This window comes from Cloeon dipterum, chromosome 2, assembly GCF_949628265.1.
Source record: "Cloeon dipterum chromosome 2, ieCloDipt1.1, whole genome shotgun sequence".
Classification (NCBI taxonomy): domain Eukaryota; kingdom Metazoa; phylum Arthropoda; class Insecta; order Ephemeroptera; family Baetidae; genus Cloeon; species Cloeon dipterum.
In genome coordinates, this window is record NC_088787.1 from 12,663,318 (window position 1) to 12,684,777 (window position 21,460).

Sequence of the window (21,460 nt, forward strand, 5' to 3'; positions counted from 1 at the left end):
TGAGACACTAATCACTCCGCAAGGGCGCCGCGTTAACCTATTATTATATGTTCCTCCCTCCCTATCTCGTGTGTGTCGAGGCTACAGATTTTGTCTGGGTAAACAACTGACAATGAGACCACATTCAGCAGAGGGGTTTTTCGTTTTTCTCTGTCTCAAATGGGTAATTCGAAATCGTCTGAAAATTTCAGCAATGGATGGTATTTTATTAATTTACCCCAGACTTAAGAAATCGCTCTTCAGCAGCAGGTCAGTCGAAAAGTTGCTCTAACAGGATTAAAAAAAATCGAATCTACAAATTATACATTTCATCAGATATTAGAATGTTTGTCTAGTTATTGCTCTTCGATGATCCATTAAAACTTTCAAAGCCTGGGAAATATTTCTCTCGACGTGTCTAAAATGAGCCGCCGATCGATTTGTCTCAGCAAACACTCTATGAACCAAAATTCATTAAATTGATCAAAAGCTGTATTTTTAGTATTTTAGTATTTTTAGTGAGTTCCCTTATTAGAACTCTGCACTGTCAGAAAAATTTGGTTTCGGTAGCAATAGTAATGTCTAAAGAAACTAGAATTGAGAAAACATCCAGTCTTGTCCTGCTGGAATTTTAGTTTTCATTTCCGGTCTTGACAAAAAAGCAGTTGTTTCATTCAGATTGCGGAGAGTGGAACATTTTTTATTGAGATAAAAACATCGAAAATGCATAGTCCAACACAACATCGCATAGTGAAACTATACCAAGGATAGTAAAAGAAAATATATATATTATATATTGCTATTTGCGAATGGAGAAAACACCTTCAGCTATATAATCGATCTGAGTATCTAGTTATCACTTTTCGCCCTTTCTCCACTTGTCTTGCGCTTCCCGCCTCGCATCCGGCGCAAGTTGGCTCTTTATGCCACCCAGCACAGAGGCGGTCGCTTCAGACGCGATGATCACGGGCGTCATCACCGTTGGTGGGATTTGGCGCAGGACACCACCGACGGCACCGTACACGCCCTTCTCCTCATGCTCTGCGCTTGCCACGGCGACAAAGTTGCGTGCGGTGTCACCCAAACCCTGATGAAAAAAAAAACACGAAAAATTTGCTATATGAGACGGATTCGTCAAAAAGTGGAAATTCTTTTCAAATAATTAATAAATAAAATCAGGATGAAAAAACATGTCCTAAACTAGGTGAACCAAATCAAAAATCTCAAAATTGCCTTGAGATTTTTTTTTCAGAGTCGCGTAGATCCACGTCCCTATGTTTCCAATATTAAATGAGTGTTCGTTATGGGCTCTGTGTCCGCATTACTGGAAGCCTTACGAGTCTCAATTGGTGTCAAATGAGTTGATGTACAACATAAGTCGAAACCAGGACCGCGGGAAATAAAATAATCGAGAAATTCGCGTTCGAAAAGGCCCCTTTCGTCTGGAAAGAAAGCTACAGCTTGTGCAGGGGACAGTAGACACATCTGCTCATACTCAGAAAGAACAGCTCGAGCAGTCTCAAGACTCCATCCCGCCATCTCATTGGCCAAGAGCAGGCACGCGCATAGCCGAGAGGCTTCTCTTGTTTCTCCCTTCCACTAACTCCAAGCAGTGCGGTTATCAGCAGATGTCTCTACTGTCGCATGCACAAGCTGTAGCTTTCTTCCCAAACAAAAGGGGCTTTTTTGTTCTATTGCCCGCTGCCATGGTTTCGACTTATGTTGTAGATCGACTCGTGCGCTTTCGATTGACACCAACTGAGACGCGGATGGCTTCAGTAATGTTGACACAAAGCCGCTAGCTAGAACTCATTTAACATTTAACACGGGAAAAGATAAGGACGTTGATCTGCGCAGGGCGAATGCGCGTCACTCTGCTAATCTGCGCGACTCTGAATAAAAGAACTCTAATTTTACAGGGGAGTTATTTTCGCCTACCTCTTGGACGAGCATGATCGCATTCGAGACGCCCTCCCTGATGTCCGCAGGTGGTGCGTGTCGGTCCCTCCTCCTCATCCTGTCCGTTCCGTACAGCATCCTCCTCTGTCTCATGCTGGGGCCCGGAGACAGCATGTCGTAGGCAGTCTCGGCAGTGATCTGTCGATTTCACCCAGTGCAGGTTGATTAATATCCAAGCATTAAATTTTAGGATCATGAATTACCTGGACAGCATTGACAAGTCTATTTGTGAGCTCCAACGCGGCAATGGCGGTACTCGAAGTGAAACTGTGGGCCCCACGCTGTAGGCCTCTCACAATCCTGCCGTCTCTTTGATACTGCTCCATCGGTAGTAGAACCAGGTCTCTGATTCCCTGGACTGAACAAATATGAAAAATTTTAAACTCACTTTTATTTAATTTAACTAAAGCAGACACTTACAAAGTTGCATTATCGAATGCATTGGTCCGACGCCCCCAAGGACGCTCGGCAGTTGGTTTTTCTTGATGTCGGTCAGCCACTCGTTCATCATGTGAGAAAGCAGTTTATCCACGCCAAGCAGTCTGAAGAGATTTTGTTATGAAATGCATTTTAGTACAAGTATTCAACTTACCCGTATCTGTAGCTGATTCGTTTCAACGTCACTTCAGAGCAGTTGAGTTGAGCCAGGCCCATCAAAATTCCTGCAAGCGGTCCATGGCTCATATCCACTCGTTTTCCCTGGTAGTCAATCCTGATTGGCACATCAGGAGAGAAAAGCAGAGTCCTGTTCACAAGGGGAAAAATAATTACATGATATTTTTGTAGAATGATGAAGGGATACAGACTTCAAGTTTTCAATTTAAAATAAAATCATGAAGTTAAATTAATTTGACACTATAAGAACTTTCAGGGTGCTCGGGTACGAGATTTTTGGCACATCAGGGCGTTTCCTGGGCATCCTGATGACTTCCAAAGGGTACAGTTACAGTTGCACAATTTCTGAACTTGGCCGTTCTTGCAATTCAAACCATTAGAGCCCACAATGCGCAAAAAAATGGAAATTTAATAAAAGCGTTTGCTCTAGGTTAACCCTGACGCCAGGGTTCAATTACTTGACTGTTCTGATGGACCTTACTGACCCCCAGCTTGTTCCAAAGTTCAAAATCAACCGATTGTCCAATTTTTATTTCCTGACTTTTCACCTGAACTAAAAATGTACCCTTTTTCAACCTTTGTCCCTGCATATCTAACAAACTAAAAATACTTAAAATTTCTAGGCATGTTACATACACACACACACTTTGGGCAGTATTTCTTCTAAGAAAACGGTAATTTTAGAAATACATCAAAAATTACGGTTTTATTAATTTTTAGGTTGTTTAATTGGGCATCTTTTGGTTCTAGCTTCATTAAAAAACGAGATAATCTATTTTTTGTGAACATCAAAAGGCCTGTTTCTCCAGATTTCACCTAGACTTTCTGGAAATTTGTATTTCAACAAACCAAATACTAATTTTAAAATGCCCTGATTTTTCTTCCAAAACGAAATGCTAGATAAAAATAACAATTCCCGACATAAAAAATAACTGTACAAACCTGAAGAAGATGGTTTGTGAGCCTTTAGAGTCATCGTTCTCCATTTCTGGGACAAGAGGCAATTCCTCTGTGACCACCTTGGTGGGTGAGGCGGGACAGTTGACCAGCATCACCGGTGCCTGCGGAATCGAACTGATGTCCTCGCTGCTCTGCGAGGGTGTCACCGTGGCCAGGTCGTTGAAGTACGAACACAGAAACAGCAGCGAATCTTGGTCAATGTTGAAGCGCAGAGGCTGCAGAGACACTTTCAGGCAGCACTCCTGCTGATACGGCAGACTGACGTCTGGCCGTAAGTTGACAGCCTTCACCACGACCTTCATCAGGGGATATATTTTTAGTTTTGAATATTTCAATGAACAAGAGTAGAAAAACAATAATTAAAGAGAGCTGGATTTTTCTATAACCCTCTGGAAGCCATCAGAAGACGCCCTAATATTCCTAAAATCTCGATCGTGAGTGCCTGTAATGTGCTCTAAGGCCAAATTGCACATTTTCTGAATTATCTCAACTTTGCCATTCCAAAGATCGCACCAATATAGAGCCCGTCAGGCGTCGGTTAAGTGGTTACCGATCGCTCGAGGGCTACCCTGACGCCAGGGTTCAATTTCTTACCTGTTATGATGGTCGTTAATGACCTGAGGGCATGTTTTTAGGGTCAAGATAAACCAATCGTGCAATGATGATTTTCTCAAAATACCCTTGAATTAAAAAATACCCGTTTACCTACTTTTGACCCTCAGTGTCTCATAAATGCAAGTTTCACCATCCTGAAAGGTTCTCGGCATGTTACATATACTTAGGGTAACATTTCATTCCATAGTAAGAAAATAACTAAACAGGCCATTTTTGAGATATTCAAAACGTAATAATAAACTCAAATTTTAAACGTATTAATAAATGTTTTCGAACATAAAAGTTATTGACCGTTTAAAAAGGCATCTTTTGGCACAAAATTTGATGTTCCATCCTCATTAGAATTAGAGATAATCTCAATTTTTTAGCTTCCAGGAAAATGGCCAAACATTTTTCCATTAAACTTGGTTATTTCGAAACCCTGAGATCATACCAAAAAATGAAAATGGTGCGCTTAACAAAAAGTTATCAATTTTATCGCAGAAACACTCTTTAGCGGAAATTTTTCTTTTGATTCATACCATGTTAGCGTGTGCCTGTTTGGGTTGTGACTCGCTACTGTACAGGTACATAAACTTGTTGATGGCAGATGACGCCAGACGGTCACGCGCCTCCAGGCTTTGAACTAGGAAGACTTGCCTGGACGCAACAGACTCGTTTTCAGGGTAGACTTCGTGCCTGAAGCGGACCTATATTTCGTTTTAAATTAGCTTTAAAATGATTTCATCGTTGGAGATGTTACTTTGTTGAATTGGAATTCCATTAAGACGTTGTGGTCTCGGCCGGGTCCCCCACGTTCTTGCCAGTCTGTGCGAGCTAGATTTGGCTTTGGCTTCGTGGTATTGAACATCACCTCGCTTGGAGATGATTTCGAGAAGCTTATTGAGGTTGATACTCCAGAACTTCTGATTGGCGAACTTGTAGCTCTGAATGTTTGATTGGTTTTTCATGTATTCCTTATTAATATTTTAAAATTTTAAAAGTAAAAGAAAATCTTTTATTTCTGGTTGTAAAATCTTAGAACCAATTCTCTTTCATCTAGAGATCAATTTTCCTTTTAATTTTAAATTATACTATCTTCCCAGTCTTTATTCCCTAGCGAGTTGAATTGGAGTTTCAAAATTTACTTACGTAGAGGTTTCTCCTTTCACGCGTACAGACTTCTTCTCGGTAGGTTGGAAGTCGCAGCCGCCGTACAAGTGCCAGACTAAAGATAAGTCACAAATTGTATAGCGGAGTTCAGGACTGGGGAAATTCTTTGGTGTCTCCAGCAGGTCCATTCTACGCAGGGGTACTCCGAAATGGTTCTCCACTATTTTAATCGGACCGACGCAGAGCTTCCTGATTTCCGGTTCGCCGTGCTGAGGCTGAAGATTCGCATTGTGAAAAGCAGGAACAAAAATTTCAAGGGACAACTGACTTACAATGATTCCAGTGCCTGGGTCTTCTCCTAAAATGCAGAAATCTTCTTCGTCACTAGGCAGTCGGCTGTATTCCACGTTATATTCCTCAGTCGCTCCAAAATTGTCCCAAGCTGCATTTTCTGATTTCGCTTCATCCTCCTTCAACTGGAGCTCGTCAGCGTGATTGTCCTGCATCGCCTCCTCCATCAGGGTGTTCACTTGGTCCGCTTGCGTCGACAGAGAGGTTTGAGAGCCTCTGTCACTCTAAAAATCCAAGTTAACCAATCATATCACCTAGTGTCTCAAGCAATCCTACCTGAAGTGGAGTAGTGGATCTACTTGACGCGTTCGTGGGCTGAATTAGATCGCCGTCACTGGCAAAATACGAAAGCACCTCAGCCAGGGCCCGACACGAGTCAGCGCAGGTCCGCAAATGAACCGATTTGCTTGAGGCCCTCAAATCAACCTTTACAAAATTTTAAATTACTAGTTTCTAGCTGAAAAACATTTATTTGCAGATAGACGCTGTTCTCGCTACAAAGAATATATGTTTAGTTTTTTAAACAAATCATCAGCTCAAAAATATTTTTTTAAGTATTAAAATAGATTAAAAATTATTTTGGGACGATAACATTGCCTGATATTTATAATTTATTTTCTTAAAATTTTATCTGTAATCTTTACTGAGGTTATATAGTAATTTTAAGCGAAGAAAAAATAAATAAATAAAAAAGCAGACGAAGACGTTTCTGTTGACTCCATTTTTTATCAGGAAGAATATGACTTCAACAGAAAATTTATATAAAAATCTTAGGCTTTCATATTGGTTTTTAATTTCAAGCACAAGATAAACAGCACTGTCCAAATCATGCATTTTACGCACCAGCTGGCAGAACGAAATGATAAAACTTTAGACCTTCAATTGAGAAATATTTTACCTTTGGTGCTCGTGAGTCATCGCTGAGTCGCAGTGACAACTCAAAACAGCCGAGAGTAAGGACTGACACATAGTCCTTGGCCAATTCTGGAATTCTCGTTGATGGCACCTTGTCGCTGATGAAGAGAGACCCTTTTTCGGCCACAAATCTCAACGACGAAGACCTCGTTTTGGCAGCCAGGTTGCTCGACACAGAGAAGCTGTCCATCGTGACCATGCAACGCATGGGCAAGTAAAGTGGCCGGTAGTCGACGGCGCAGTTCCACAGGTGCAGGTGCAGCTCTGTGATGACCCTGGGAGGCAGGTAGCCAGGCACAGGGTAGTCGATTACGTCCAGCATGTCAATCATTTGGGACAACCAGCTCTGGGGGCCCGGCACAACCCTGTGGTGCAAGGTGGCGCCACGAACACCAGTGGCTACTTTGATCATCTAAAAATTAAGTAGAAATGAAAATTAATCATGATTTGAACTGACTACCAGGTCACTTATCATTTAGCTCCATTTTTCAATGAAAAAAAATAGAAAATGTTCAAATTTACTTAATTTTTTCTTACTTAAAAACAGCATGACAAATAGGATATTTAACTTGATTTTTGAGTACGTTTTGTTTCTTGCTCTTTTATAAACTATTAAAAACTTAAGAGAGCTTGTAACTAACCCTTGGTGGAAATTTATAATGTTTCCCAGAACGTTAAAAATGACCCACCGGTCGATTTTGATTTGTCTTGTTAAAACAATATTTACATACAAAAATAAAGCAAAAACTGTATTTTTAAAAAGTTTTTAAAAAGGTCATTTTCTTAAAATATAAAAAATCTCTTAAATCGGAAAGTTTCCAAAACTGTCTCATCAGGGCATTCAGTGGAGATTTCGCAAAATGGTAAATTCACGTTTAATATCTAAGGTAGGGAATAATTGTTTCATGTTTGGTACCTTCAGGGCACCAGGCTGCTTCATGTGAATTTTGATAGCGACGCAAAGCATGTCGAGACTTTCTCCGCCACATCCGACCTTTTCTAGCGGCTTCATATTCACTCCAGGAACGGTTTGAATGATTGTTGGTAAAAGAGAGGCGCATCCAATATCCACCGAAACTAAGCCTGCATGAACACTTTTTAGAGGAAGCAACACATAGAAATAAAATATCAAACCGGCATGATGCAGGGCAGCTTGGTTTGCCTGGATACAGATGTAGCTCAGGTCGGGGTCGCCTCGGCACTCGGACGCTACAAAAAGGGAGCCCTCGCCAATCACCAGCTTCAGCTCACCTTTTTGATTTGGTATTACGCAATTTGCTGCATCCTGAGAGGAATTTCTTATTGGAGTGGTGAAATTTGGTTGCGAACTTACTCTGGCAGGTGCACTCAATGAGATGGTTCCTTCGTTGATTTTAAGGCTGATTGTGACCTTGCTCTGGCCGAGAGGCACTCTCGGTTTTTTCAGATTTAGTGCCCTCTGCCGGTTCTCGTGCACAGAACAGTAATAATCTTCTGAATCTGAAGATTCTGAATCAGGCTCTGGATAACAAAATGTAAGTTAGCAATAATCTTAACTGTTTTAAAAATGAGATTTTCTTCTGTTGAAATAGTTAATAAAAGGTAAATAAATTCTACAGTTCAACTTCAAGGAATTGGAACATAATACTTTAGAAATTAAATCAAATTATTTTTCATTTTCCACTTTTAAAGAAATACAAATTTAAATTAAAGGTCGATTTAAAATTATTACCCAAGTGAAGTCCTGATTTGCACATGCTGAACGCTGTCATGTAGATGGACGTATTGGACATCAAATCAGGTGAGGGCGCAGCATTTGACGGTCGTGATGGCTCCCATAGCATGAAGTCGGTTGTGATTCTGCAAAAGTCAATAAGTTTAAAGTAAAATTTCATGAACATTCTCTAAATTCACCTGTTGTAGAGCAGTTCATAAAAGTGTTTTGACGGAATTGTAAGAGCTGCATTTGGCAGAATCAAATCTATGTGAAGCTTGCTCTGTTTTGTCGCGTACTCTATGAAGTCGTTGATTTCCTTTTTGTCTCCTGGTTTCACCACTTCGTAAGTTTCATCAACTATGAAAAAAAAACATTTTCAATTTTTCAAATCGTAATAATAAAAACCAACGGACCATCAACATGGCGTGTGTCACTTTCATAAACGACTTTGACTGAGCTGAATGGGCTGGGATCCTTTCTCCGGGTTTGTTTTTCAAATGAAAATGAGCCCAACGGATCCATACTCTCCTCAGAGGATTCGTCATTGGTCTGATTTATTTCAGAGAGTTGGCTGTTGGTTGGCGTTACGATAACTACCAGTCTGATCAACCCGAAGCCCCTGCCATTGTTTGGCAGCGACTGTGCCGCTTCTTCCTTATCACAAACCAAAACAGGTATATCGTTTTCAGCAGTTCCATCCTGAGACAAAAGGCATTATTTTTTAGTCTAAATATTTGTAACAAATTATTATTGAAATACCTGGAATATGACTTGCAGGTCAGTGCAAAGAACTTCGTATTTCGAAATCGGATCTCGGCTGTTGATGGTCGATTTAAATTCAGCATCGTTGAGGCAGATCAGCAGCCACTCGTCCCGAACGTTTCGCTGCCACCAAGGCACTCTCTCCATGTCACTTAACGGACGCAAATCAGGACACGGAAATCTGCGGAACGTATTAATTAATTAGGTGAAAAATGGTAGAGTATTTTGAAAAATTTTCAGGTTTATTTAATTCTTGTTAAAAAAAATTAGCAATATTATATCATGATTCCGTTCCTGGATATGAAAATGACTTGTTCGGGACACTGAAAATATTTTTAATTTGTTTCAATAAAAATAACAATTTACATCTGAGGACACCTTTTCGGATATTAAAAATTGTACAAAATAAAATCAAGAGGGACTTTAAAATGTTTTGGTGCGTTTCTTTCAAGCTTCTCAAGTAGGACACCATCAGATTTTCAAAGAAATTTTGTTAAAACAATGTCAGCCCTGTAAAACATACCTTAATTTGATCGACACTTCCTTGGGGAACTTGATACTGATGTCGAGTCTGCTATCTGGAGAAATACCGGACTGAACAGCCTCATAGACTTTGATTGGGTTGTTTAAAGGCGACTGCCGCTTCTTGCTGTAGTGGCAAATCGTGTGCATAGGGTTTGTAATGCTTGAAATTCTATCAACCAGACTGAGGTCGACTTCAATTACACAGGACTGCAGTTCAAATCTGTTGAGAATGGAGCCTTAGATTTAATTCCTACAAGTTTTAAAATGCACATACTTGATCTCTGTTCTTGGGCAGGAAGTTCCTCTGTTGGTTTTGATTCTGTGGTTGAACGAGATTTGGACGTCCGGATAGGAGCTGAAGGCCTTGCTGTCTTGGAACACCAACAGGTCAGAGTCTTGTCCTGGCTGGTCGTTGAGCAATTCAACGATTTCAAATCTCGCTGCTGTGAGACGGCCTTCAGTTTGCGATCCGCCAACCATTAATTTGTCCGTCCCCTCGATTGTTATTGGCGCAGCCAAGAGCCTATATTTACAATGTCATGAAAATTAAAAATTAACTGTGATGAACGGCTGTATTTGTTTCAACAGTGATAAAAATATTGTAACTTTACATGGAGATGTCAGTGTGAAACTTTCAACGGTTCTGTTTTTATCATAATTTTTTAGTCTTTTGTACCCTTTTTTTAAATAAATTTATTTGTTAAATAAATTAATAAGTCATTCAAATAATATACGTGCGTCGCACCTCAGGTGATTTGGTTTAGTTGCTTCTCGTAGGACCTTTTGGGCAGCTTGGAAGTCTTTCACGCCAAAACCATCGCTCATGGCGGCATCGATGCGCTTGAAAAATGCGTTCGCAAGATCGATCATCTGCTGCTTTGAGGAAGCAGTTATCTGTCTCAAGCTCTGTGAAGTTGGCAAGGACGATGCCACCAAAATGTCCTCCTGATATTTATAAGTGTTACAAATAGTAAACAAAGTTTAAATGAATACCTGAAGGACAATTAGAGACACAGAACTGATCCTGATGGAAAATGAGGTTAGATCAGCACTTCCTGGTTCCTCTTCCATCACGTAATGGTGGGACTTCTTTTTGCCCAGTTCCGGAAGGCCAGATGCAGCCAAACACCTTAAATATGGTACCAATTAATTTTCCAAGAGAGAGAGAGAGAATACTTTTTTAATAAATTAAAATAGAGGGTCGTACCCATATCGTAAAGTCAATGAAATGAAACTAGAAAATTTTTGACGCCTCCTAAGAAATCAAATTATCATCTTCTGAATAGCTTTAGACTCACTTGTGTGTGAAGGGGCTCACACTCGAGGAAGAGGCTGTCATGGAAGAGCTGACCATGCTGTCTCCAAACTCGCTGGAGGTGCCACAACTGCTCGCTCCCATGCTCGCCTTCATCTTCGACTTGGCCATTGCGTAGAACTCTTCTTCCTCATCGCTGTCTTCTACATTTAAAACAATTTTGAAGTTAAAACCAATTTCTTAAAATCTCCAAAAATCGTCAAAATTGTAAATCGAGAAATTTCCACCAGTATACATCAATGGTTTCGCCAAAAACGAAAACGCCCAAACCCAAGCATTTTTATGAAAGGACTTTCCCAATTAGTGAATTCAGATTTAATTTTTATAATGATTTACCTGCCATAGACCAGCCTTGCTTAGCTTGTAACTTTCCTGAAGGGCCCGCCTGCGTTTCGTTAGACAGGATTTCCTGGAGACGCTGCTCCACAAGTTGGAAGTCCTGAGCAACCATGGGCTTCTGACGGGTCATTGCCGGCTTGTCCTGGTCGTCGCCGGGACTGAGGAGGCCGCTGATCAGCTCCTGCATTGCTTGAAACTGCCTTGGCGACAGAAAGCAATTTAGGGAACCCAGCAGCACTTCCAGAGACACTTTGGCGCCAGAAATGTTTTCCGACGACTTCACTTTCAGTCGGATGTCCTGACGAGCGGACAGTGTGGCGGCGAGAATTAGGTTGTGCTCGACTCCGTCTTGGTACTGCCACACAGAGGTTTCCATGCTTGGTAAGTAAAATTCGTCTGTGTACAGCGAAATTCCCTCCAGGGAGAACTTTTTAATGCTGTAGGCCGAGTTCTGGAAAAGAGAATTGAGAATAATTAAGATAGTCAACCACTAAATATTTAGAATAAACAAGGGGAGCGCAATTTTTGGGATTTTTCGCTATCATTCGATGAAGTTTGTTAAATGGTATTATACATAGTTGCCTCACTTATTTAAAAGTTAAAATTATAACAAATTTCAAAATAGAACGTCCATCTGGATCGGGAAATTTTCGGTTACCAGGGAACCCCAGGAAATTCGGATGCTGAGCAGAAGTACGTAAAAGCGGTTATATGAGAATCGGGGTGGGATCGGGTATTTTTTTCGGGACAGGAACCCCGATGAGCAGTTCCAGGCGAATTCGACCTCCAATATTTGGACGTCGATTGGATTGGAATTTCTGAAGTTGAAATTTTTAGTTGACACTTATTGTTTGCTTAAAAGTACTTGTGTGAAATTCCAGGTTTGAAGCTCAGGAATGGGGGACGCGGTCAATAGTTACAGTCCACCTTTGATTCACAGAACTTGAGTTTTGGATATTTTTGAGATAAGGAAAAAATTCCCAAGCTTCGGTCCTGGAATTTCACCATCTGTATAAACAGGAACAAGCAGTAATTTGTTAAGAAAATATAAGTGGCACATACAAAATTTCAACGTCCGATGTCCAATCGACCTCCATGTCCAAATCGCCTGAAACTGCTCCAATGGTAAAATTTGATAACATGCTCCATGGACGGGAAACAAGATAACGATTATTATTTTTAGTTTTAAATTAAAATTTGACACATTTTTCTCCAAATTAAATAATTTGTTACATTTTTGCATGGATTGACCAGCAAGCTGGGATTTCCCAGGAAGTTGTTTTCAGGTTTCTGGTTTTCCCGAAAATAATTAGAACACTGTCCCGGGACTGGGCCAAACCCGGGAAATCAATTTTGGTAAAAGATAAACTCTCAGGATAAAAAATATCCCGATGGACGCTCGATTTCAAACTGCCATAATTTCTTGAAAAGTGAAACAGAAAAGTATAATTAAAATTTACCTGCTGTTTGTCACATTCATCAGGGCTCACCGGTGCGTCAAGGCCCGCCTCGTCCAAGTACGTCAGTCTGAGGGAAAATAAATTAAAAAGAGACTTGAGAAAAGTAAATTATCTCACTCTTTAATATGCACTTCAGCAGCCACTCCAGTTCTACTGTCCTTTGGCACGTGTTCAAGACGAAGCGTCAAGTCCTGAAACTTCACTTTTATCCTGCTCAAAACTATAAAATTTGGTTGTAACGACTGATATCCTCAGCTCTAAATCAAAATCATACTGCTCTCGATCATTTGTGCGAATTTCTCGAGTCCTTCCATAGGAGTGGCGTCCTGCTCCATATCCTGCTTGAGGCAGTCCTCGGCCAGTTGCATGCTGCTGCTAAAGCTGTTCCACATCGACTCCAGCATTGAAGCACCTGAATAATTCCTCCCTGAATGCGACTCAAATAAAAATATTTATCCAATTACCTGTATCAACTCTGTGCTTTGGCCGAACGGTGATGCTGAGCCCACAAATTTCCACATAGCTTGAGTCGGAGAGGAGCGATGTCCACGGCACGGAGACACAAACTTGCGCCAAGCTACCCTCGACAAACCAGAAGGGCAGTTTTTGTTGTGTTGACAGCTCATTTAATGCCTGTAAACGAGATAAAGGCATTAAATTTGAGGTTCATCGCCAGCGAGAAAAGTTATTCCACCTATGACGTCAAATCACACCGTCAATGTCGACTTATTCAGCACACTCAGTTTTTTAAACATATTTATATGCGTATTGAATTATTTCAAAGTAAAAACAGCAAATTTATTCCGTATTTTATTAAAAGGAACTTGTTTAATCTGTATTTAAATTCAATGTATTTTGTTCCAACTTTATTTAAGCATCCAAATTAAACGAGACAGTTTAACGATGTAATTGTTTAAAAACTACTAAGAGAATTATTGTACTTAAATTTCATTACTCTAAATTGTCCGAATATTTTTCCTGCGAATAATAAATTTTATTTTATTTAAATGAGTCGCCCTTCATATTGGCTCAAGAAAAATAAACCAATTGTCGACCGTGAAGATCGCTTGCTGCATCATATCATTGAGATTATGTAATTTTTGTTTGTTTTTCACGCAATCGAGGAACAATATAAGATTAAAATTTATTACGACTTTAGATAACGCTAATTCAATAAAGAAATTACAAAATAATTTCCCATGCATGCATGGCAACAGAACATACATAATATATCCATATTGTAATAAATAGACAGCTGACCTTGGTAAGCTGTGGCAAAGCCACAAAATGCGCACTAAAGGGGCATGAAATAAATTCTCTTTTCGATTGGCAAGTGTTCGGACGGTGAGGAGGCACTAGATGCAATGAAGGTGATGGTGCTTCGTGGACTAGCAAAGCATGTGGACGTATTTACGCACCTGGACATCAAGGCTGACGTCATTGACAATGCACTTGCCATTGTAGAGATCAATCGTGAGCTGGTCGAGGGTCAGTTTTTCCTCGAGGAACTGGCCGAGATATCGCTGCAGCAGGTAACGACACAGTCGCTTTTTTATATTCTCGTTCCAGATACGCAGCCACGACATTTTCCAGAGAATCCCGTCCTGTTAACCATGCAAAATGTCTGGGAGACCTTCTATTATTCGCAGCGCACGAAAGCAGAGGTTGAATGCGACGAGTTGTGTGTGTGTGCCCCTCAGTATTTGTATACAAACAGGTGCAAGAGCAGCTGATCTCAAGGTTGGCCAATCAGCGGCCGCTGCTGCTCACATTCGCAGCCAATCAATGAGTGAATCAGCTCTACTTGCATACAGCCACTCGTGACGGCGCGAAACTGTTTGAGAAACACTGGTGCAACAATGACTCGGCTTTTCGTTTTATTTAAAGATATAATTATGTAGTGTGTTTTGTTATTTTTGGTTTATGAAGTTTTTAACAGAAAATGCTGATAGGAAAAAAATAAATAGTGATGTAATCATACACGAGCATTGCAAGATAATAGAAGTAGTTATAAAATTCGCAGACAACTATAGTAATCGGTAAAGGAGAAAAAAGGGATTTCGAACTGAAAACAACGAAAACAATATATTTTTTATTTTCAGCCACGCGTTAGACGCACGCACGGACCTGCACTGACCGCGCTGACGAGAAACCATATCATCGTGATAGCTCGAGTGCAAAACACATCATCGCTGTCTCCCTTGCTTCAAAAGATGATTTTTTAATTATAAATAATGACTAAAAAGACAGACGATAAATGTTAGTCATATTTTTTAACGTATGTTATTGTTTTGTTCTAGCGGAAATAATAATCCTAAATAACTGTGGCATACACATTCGAAAATAAAAGTTGATTAAAATCAGCCGTAAAAATGAAAACTAAAAATGAATTGTTAGAATTGTAAAATTATTGCTCAACTTTTTTGTGTTTGGCTTTTTTAAGATTCTAACTTGTTTTTTACCAAAACGGCTTTTACCCAAAATAAAAACTGACGAAATATTATGTTGTTGGAATGTGAATTTTACACCGCCTTTGACAAAAGGGATAAGCGTGAAATGATGAAATTAAGTTCATAATTGAGTTTGTCGTGTTAAGAGGGCCAAAATTCGGCTAAAGCCGATTCAGTCAGAAGCCAAAAAATTTTACAGCTGAGATCACTAGATCGAAATAAAATTTCAAAATATGATTCTTCTTCATAGATCTTATCAAATATGTTATGAAACTACATCTAACCATTTTGATTTTAACTCAAAAAATCAGTTCTCAGGACAATGACCTCAAACAAAATTAAATATTTTCCACAAAATGTGTAAAAGTCGCTGCAAAAAAAATTGCAAATGTATTTTTATAAATTATCGCCTTTCAGGGTGCAAAAAACTTTATCCAACTTTGACTTTTATTTTCCTCAACAAAGGAGCAATAAGAAAACGTAACCAATTATTTTTGTAATTGTGTTGCTAACAAGTGCATGGTCTAACAAAAGTTTTGTCAATTGAAGATTATTTTCAAAATTTTATTTTAGAGGGTATGCCAGATTTTTGCGACACTTGCCGTTGACCTACGAAATTGGTCGCCAGAGCAACTTCCGTTTGGAGTCGAATGTAGAACATTTTATGTATATTTTTTGCCTCATCTAGGCACAAGATATCATTCTAAATAAATCAGTTTGCCCAAGGAACTAATTTTTAAAAATTGTATGTTGAAAATTTGAAATGAAATTTCACAAAAATTCGTTATTGTTGTAGAAAGAGTGTTGTGGATTAATAAACATTAATTGAATTTTCAAATAATTTATTCAAAAGATATTTAATTAGAAATAGATTCGTGTACGTAGAAAGCAAACAAGCAACAGCGTACGAGTTCAAGATCTTCTAGGCCTTTAGATTCAATGTTTGTCCCATTGTTTAAAACAAGATTTTGTCTTCAATCGACAAGTTTCAAGCAATCAAAACAATTTCTTGTAAATCAATGCAAATCCTTCACTCGCTGAGTGCAACACTTTAAATAAGAGATATTATTTAGCTTCAATACATAAATTCAGAATTTTAGCATAAGAAGGGAAATGGAATATCCATTCATTTTATCATTAACCATCAATGGAAAAGTGGAATAACTTGAATCACGCCACTTGCTTTCAACATCAACATAAAAAAAACATTCTTGCAACTCAGCATGAAACACAAAAATCACGTTACATCAGGACAGACACCTTTCCATTGGCATTTCCGACTGCGACAGCAGGCATGCTGGGATGGAAGGCAAAGACAACCTCACTGGCGCGCGTGGATCTTATGTCGCACTTGTGGCTCAGGCTGGTCAGAGGTTCAACCGCGTGGCCTACCTGAAACAGATCCAACTTTTCCAGCGAGCCAGTGAGAAAGACATCTTCTCTCTGAGGGTGCCAAATAGCGACTTTTCTGTCACTGTTGCTTGAGGGATATGTCAGATGCAGTTTGGGCCTGTCCAGATCACGAGTGTCGACGATATTTAAAAACTTGTTGGTGGTCACCAGAGCCAGGTTGCCAGTCACAGGCGAGAAGAAACAAGACCTGCCACGCTCGTTAGAAAACCTTCCAAGAGACACTGATGACAGCTCCTCTTTTGTTTGTCGCACATCCCAAATGGCCAGCTTCGTGCTCATGGACAGCGTGGCAAAGTACATGTCAACAGGGTGCGCGCTGGCACAGATGACTTCATCTTTGCACCTGAAAAGGTAAATATTACTGAGATACTGATGACAAACTTTAGTCATAAGTTTAGAATTTTAATTCCATAGTAAAAAATTGATTTTGATTTTTTCAAAAATATAAATAATGCAAGAGAATTTTTGTCAACTTGAACAAATTACAGGAAATTTAATCAGCTTTCAGATTTTTTTTTTAAGTTTTTACATCTTAAATTAACCATTAAAAACTAAAAAACAAGCAATATTTTTTATTTCTCATTTTTCCCATCAAAAATCAAGGTTGCAAAAAACCCCGCGTTTAGAAAAATGAAGTGCAGTGTGATAAGTCGTTCTTTGTTCAATTTTTACCAGTTTCTTGCGGCGAAGTTCACCCTTATTGTTGGTTTTCAATATAATTTTCTAATAACTTAGCTCGACTTAAAATTTATTCAGAGAAAATGATGCAGAAAATAGCAATTTTAAAGAAAATTTCTGCACATTTCAGGAAATTAAGACCACTCTGACTGCAAATTTTAGACTTTCAAAGGGGAAAAATAGAAAAGATTCATTTCTTGCGCAAGAAATAGGAAAAAAGTGAATGGTAAACCCAGTGGTGAGCAAATGCAACCGTCAACCCACAAATCGATGTGCCTCATTTAACAGTGTCTACAACCTGGATTTCTATAAAATTGACCAAATTTGTTTAGTGTGAATTGATTTTTAAATTTTAAGCATTTTAGTTAACTCTCAAAATTCACAAAATTAAAATACAACCACTGTGCGTGATTCATATTAGGAAAGGCTACAAAAATTCAACAATTTTCGCCAGAAACTGAGGAAGTTAAAAATATTTTCCACCAAACCAACAAACCTGTAGGTAGTAAACCGAGTAGACTCTTGCCGAAGATCAACAATGGCGACGCCTCTACATCCCTGGCTGAGCAGAAAGACCTTTGGCTTCACCTGGGAATGCCAGCTCTTCCCGCGCATCCCACTCTCGCAGACAAGCGAGAAGCTCTGCTTGTTCAGGTCGCTCTCGTAGAAAGAGCCGTTAGAGCTGCTCGAGTACATGAGATGATGGTTGCTGGCGTCGAAAGAGATGCAATCTACGGAGCTAGAGTGAAAACCGAATAGCATCGAAGTTGCACTCTCGTCCTCCGAGGCAAGCTTCCACAGGCTGACCTTTCCCGAATGACTGCCGGCTGCAACCACAATGCTCGACGTCATGGGGTTGAATGCCAAAGACGTTATTATTTGAGACACAAACTGCAAAAAGACATGAGTTTATTTATTAAAATAAGCACAGAGATAGGAGCAATAAAATAAAGAAATTCAGAGATGGCGTGATTTATGGATTAAAACATAAAAATGTGAAATCAAATAAATTTAATATAATTTGATTTTATATTCTTACAGAGGAGTGATAGTGCGCTTCCCCGAAAAACCCCTTTTATAATTCTATTGAATAGATCATGACGACCTCGTAGAAGATATTGATTGACAGAAAATTCTCGAGAAAATTTCCACCTAAGTTTCCAATCTTTAGTTATTAACTGAATTTCAGCATATCCTCAAAAATAGGCTTTTAAATCCCATAACAAAACATGGTCTTGCAATGAAATGTTTTGAGAATATCAGCAAAAATCGAAGCGCGCCGATTTTGGCTTACTTCATAAAAATATATTATGCTGATGGTTAACACGGAGTGACGATCGCAGAGTTTCAGTTCTCGGCCAGCATGTCGTTTCCAGTTGAATATACAAAACTTTTTAATTAATAATCTCGCTAATCTCTAAATTATATGAAAAACAGGACGAAGATCCGCGAGATTTAAGGTGGCTATACCAGGACCAGCTTATTACAATTAGCCAAATTTTTAGCCCGACGGAGGCGGCTGGCCATTTTCATCTGTGGCTGGCGGCTGATAATATTTTAAACGTTTTGATATTGCTTTTTACTCCTGACAACCATTTCTCTCCTGCAATTTTAAATTTTTGACCATTTTTCACTGAGGGCTGACAGCTGCCCACGGGACCCAAAATTTGCTGGCTTGCACAGACCTCTAATTTAAATATGTTTTACCTTTGAAGAATTCTGCTCAGTGAAGGTGAGAGAGCCAATCTTCTTCTGAAAGTTCTCCAAAGATTCCATATTATTTTGTTTTGGAATCAATTCCATTTCCCCCTGGTCCTCCGCAGCTATTTCAGCCCTCTCCTCAGATTCGACGGGGGTTGGAAACAAGTTCAGAAGGATCTTCCGAGCATCACGCACCTTCAAACTACAATTTGCATCCTCCAAGCTCAACACTTGAGTAGAGGGGCTGATGCAAGAGAAGTCCTCCTTTTCTTTTTCAGTCGTGTCAAAATTAATACCACCTCTGCGCGTTTCCGGCGTGAAAACGTAAGTCACAGGCTGCTGGCTTTTGATACGGTCAGACCTTCGAGGCTCCATTAGATCCACTTCTAATTTGGTGCACTTCCGAGTCTCCTTGACTTGCTGAACATTCTCTTCCATTTCCTGCTTCAGCTCGAAGAGCTTTAGTTGTTCCAACATTTTCTGTCTCGCCTCAATGTTTTTCCTGCGCAGTTTCTCCAACTCTGACTCGAATTTATTGTTCTTGCTGGAGCGCTGATTCTCATTGTTAGCCCTGTTGGCTTTGCTGGCTTCATTTTCCTTAGGATCATCCTCACTCTCCCAGTCCGATGAAGAAAAGATCTTCTTACTACGCTTTGCTTTGGGCTGTTCTTGCTTAGCCTCGCCGTCTTCTTTCATTCTCACTGGCACAGCCCGTCTCTCTCCTTGAACCACAGAGTGACTCATCTTCAGGGGGCTGAAATTCTTCCAATATAACCTGAAAATGAAATTAATACATTACATAGACGGTTTTTGTCTTCAATATGTATGCACAATTATTTAGTATTTATATTCATATGTACTATTTTGCATACATAAATTATGAAAATCTGCCGTATATCATAGAGGAACTGTAGATATTGCACTACATAATTATATTATGTACAATGTATGTAACTACATACATAATATGTAATGTAATGCGCTATGCACACTTAATCAGGCAAAATAATCCTGAAAAATATAGAGCAGTATGTATGTATTCCTTTCTATCAATTTGCCTAGTTGATCGTTTGAATCTTTTTCTCCTTTTCGTGGATTTTAGGCAAAATGAGCTTCATGGGATGGCCCTAATACATACATAGCTGCATGCACGCATCATTTTGGACGGATTATTTGTTATTACGGTTATAACGATTTCAACAAGATCAATGATCTGAGGGTTAAAGCATACATACGTACATGACCCAAAAATTACCTCTTCTTATAAATTACGTACATATCATAACATATGTACATAATATATTTATGTTGAAAGTTGAGATGTTCATTAATTGTGCCAGAGACAAGAGAACAGAGAACAATAAACGAATTATGTATTATGTAATAAATAATATGTAATACATAATATGTATGAATTATGAATACATATGAATGTAAACAAACCTGCCACAAATCAAGGAGAGCGTCGAGGCTGTGAAGTGGGAATTTTGCGAATGTTGCTGGTGCTGGTCGGAATCGGTGCTCAACAGTACACTCCCTTACTCAACAGACTGCAGTGACTGCAGTAAAGATAGATAGAAATTAGAAAATTCAAACGAAAAAAACGCGGAGCCAGCAAGCAGCGCGCCTGCTGGCGAGACAGCAAGCTGAATTCAATTCCGATTGCGGCTATTGGTGTGGGTTTTAGGTTGTAGGTCATTTTTTGTTAAGTGTCATTTACCTGATTTTATTACGAAAAATTGCTTCAAAATTCTTGCATCAAACCAAAATTCGAAAGTTCTTTCAAATGACCCGGACACCATGCAACCTCTCGCCTCTCGCGGACACCTGCGGTCAGCGCAGTTTTAATATGCATGAATTCTTTCCTCAAGTTTTTCGTCTGAGTAAATTTAAAAAATCATATTAATTAATTGACTGATTTTAGAGCAGAAAAGCTAATAGGCTTAAAAAATTGCAATCTTTGTTCATCGCTGACAGGTCAGAATTTTCTGACAATGAGAGCCATATATTATTTGGAATTATTTTTGTCCGTGCAGACTGTACCGCTGTACAGCACAGAGCAGCAGGTTGCATACTTGCGAGATCGGAAAGTTGCATTTTTTGTAGAGGTCTCATTGTCAGCTCAGCAGCGAGATTTAATGCGGCGTTTGGCGGGACCGGCCTACAATTAGCCGAAATTTTTGCCCGCGGCGGCGATGGCTGGCCATTTTCACCGGCGACAATATTTTAAACGTCAAGTTTGAAAGTGCTTAACGAAAGACATTTAATTTTGTAACCTTTTTCACCGGCGGCTGGCGGCTGCCCACGTGACCCAAAATTATTGGCTGGCGCGGCGCAACGCGGCTAGCTCAAACCTCTAATTTTACTGATAGTTGGATGTCTCAAATAAAGTGAATCAAAATCAAATATGTATTTAACTGCCATCAGAGAAAGTATGCCGCCTAACAAAACAAGAGGACGGTTTTTTTTGGAATCAGTTTCGATTGACGGTAGCAAAACTAGCAAATCCTGCACAAGTTCAAAGTCCGACTCTAAGGAGTGCCACTCTCATTTAAAAACATTGTAATTTCAATTACCATATTTTTGCACTCGTCATGATTTGCAGGAAAAGGCCAAAACACTGTTGGAAGCTTTT

The 21,460-nt window shown here is 39.5% G+C and overlaps 2 protein-coding genes across 2 annotated transcripts; both read right to left on the minus strand.

Annotated features, from left to right (window-relative positions):
- Positions 1–644: 644 nt before the first annotated feature.
- On the minus strand, positions 645–14,245 carry Atg2 (Autophagy-related 2). Its single transcript, XM_065477438.1, has 30 exons — positions 14,002–14,245; positions 13,048–13,216; positions 12,858–12,995; positions 12,701–12,803; positions 12,584–12,650; positions 11,121–11,574; positions 10,768–10,927; positions 10,463–10,598; positions 10,215–10,414; positions 9,744–9,992; positions 9,468–9,689; positions 8,942–9,125; positions 8,596–8,881; positions 8,380–8,539; positions 8,198–8,325; positions 7,820–7,986; positions 7,621–7,771; positions 7,403–7,569; positions 6,470–6,898; positions 5,848–5,997; positions 5,553–5,795; positions 5,260–5,495; positions 4,871–5,054; positions 4,650–4,817; positions 3,496–3,809; positions 2,531–2,683; positions 2,359–2,480; positions 2,142–2,296; positions 1,918–2,076; positions 645–1,066 (listed from the first exon to the last, which is right to left on the minus strand). The coding sequence occupies exons 1-30, from the start codon at positions 14,167–14,169 to the stop codon at positions 836–838; spliced, it is 5,853 nt and encodes a 1,950-aa protein (XP_065333510.1). The 5' UTR covers positions 14,170–14,245; the 3' UTR covers positions 645–835.
- Positions 14,246–15,864: 1,619 nt separating this feature from the next.
- On the minus strand, positions 15,865–20,454 carry LOC135937153 (WD repeat-containing protein 76-like). The gene is made up of 4 exons (XM_065480240.1): positions 20,269–20,454; positions 18,832–19,600; positions 17,621–18,015; positions 15,865–16,789 (listed from the first exon to the last, which is right to left on the minus strand). The coding sequence occupies exons 2-4, from the start codon at positions 19,567–19,569 to the stop codon at positions 16,276–16,278; spliced, it is 1,647 nt and encodes a 548-aa protein (XP_065336312.1). The 5' UTR covers positions 19,570–19,600; positions 20,269–20,454; the 3' UTR covers positions 15,865–16,275.
- Between the last annotated feature and the right edge of the window lie 1,006 nt (positions 20,455–21,460).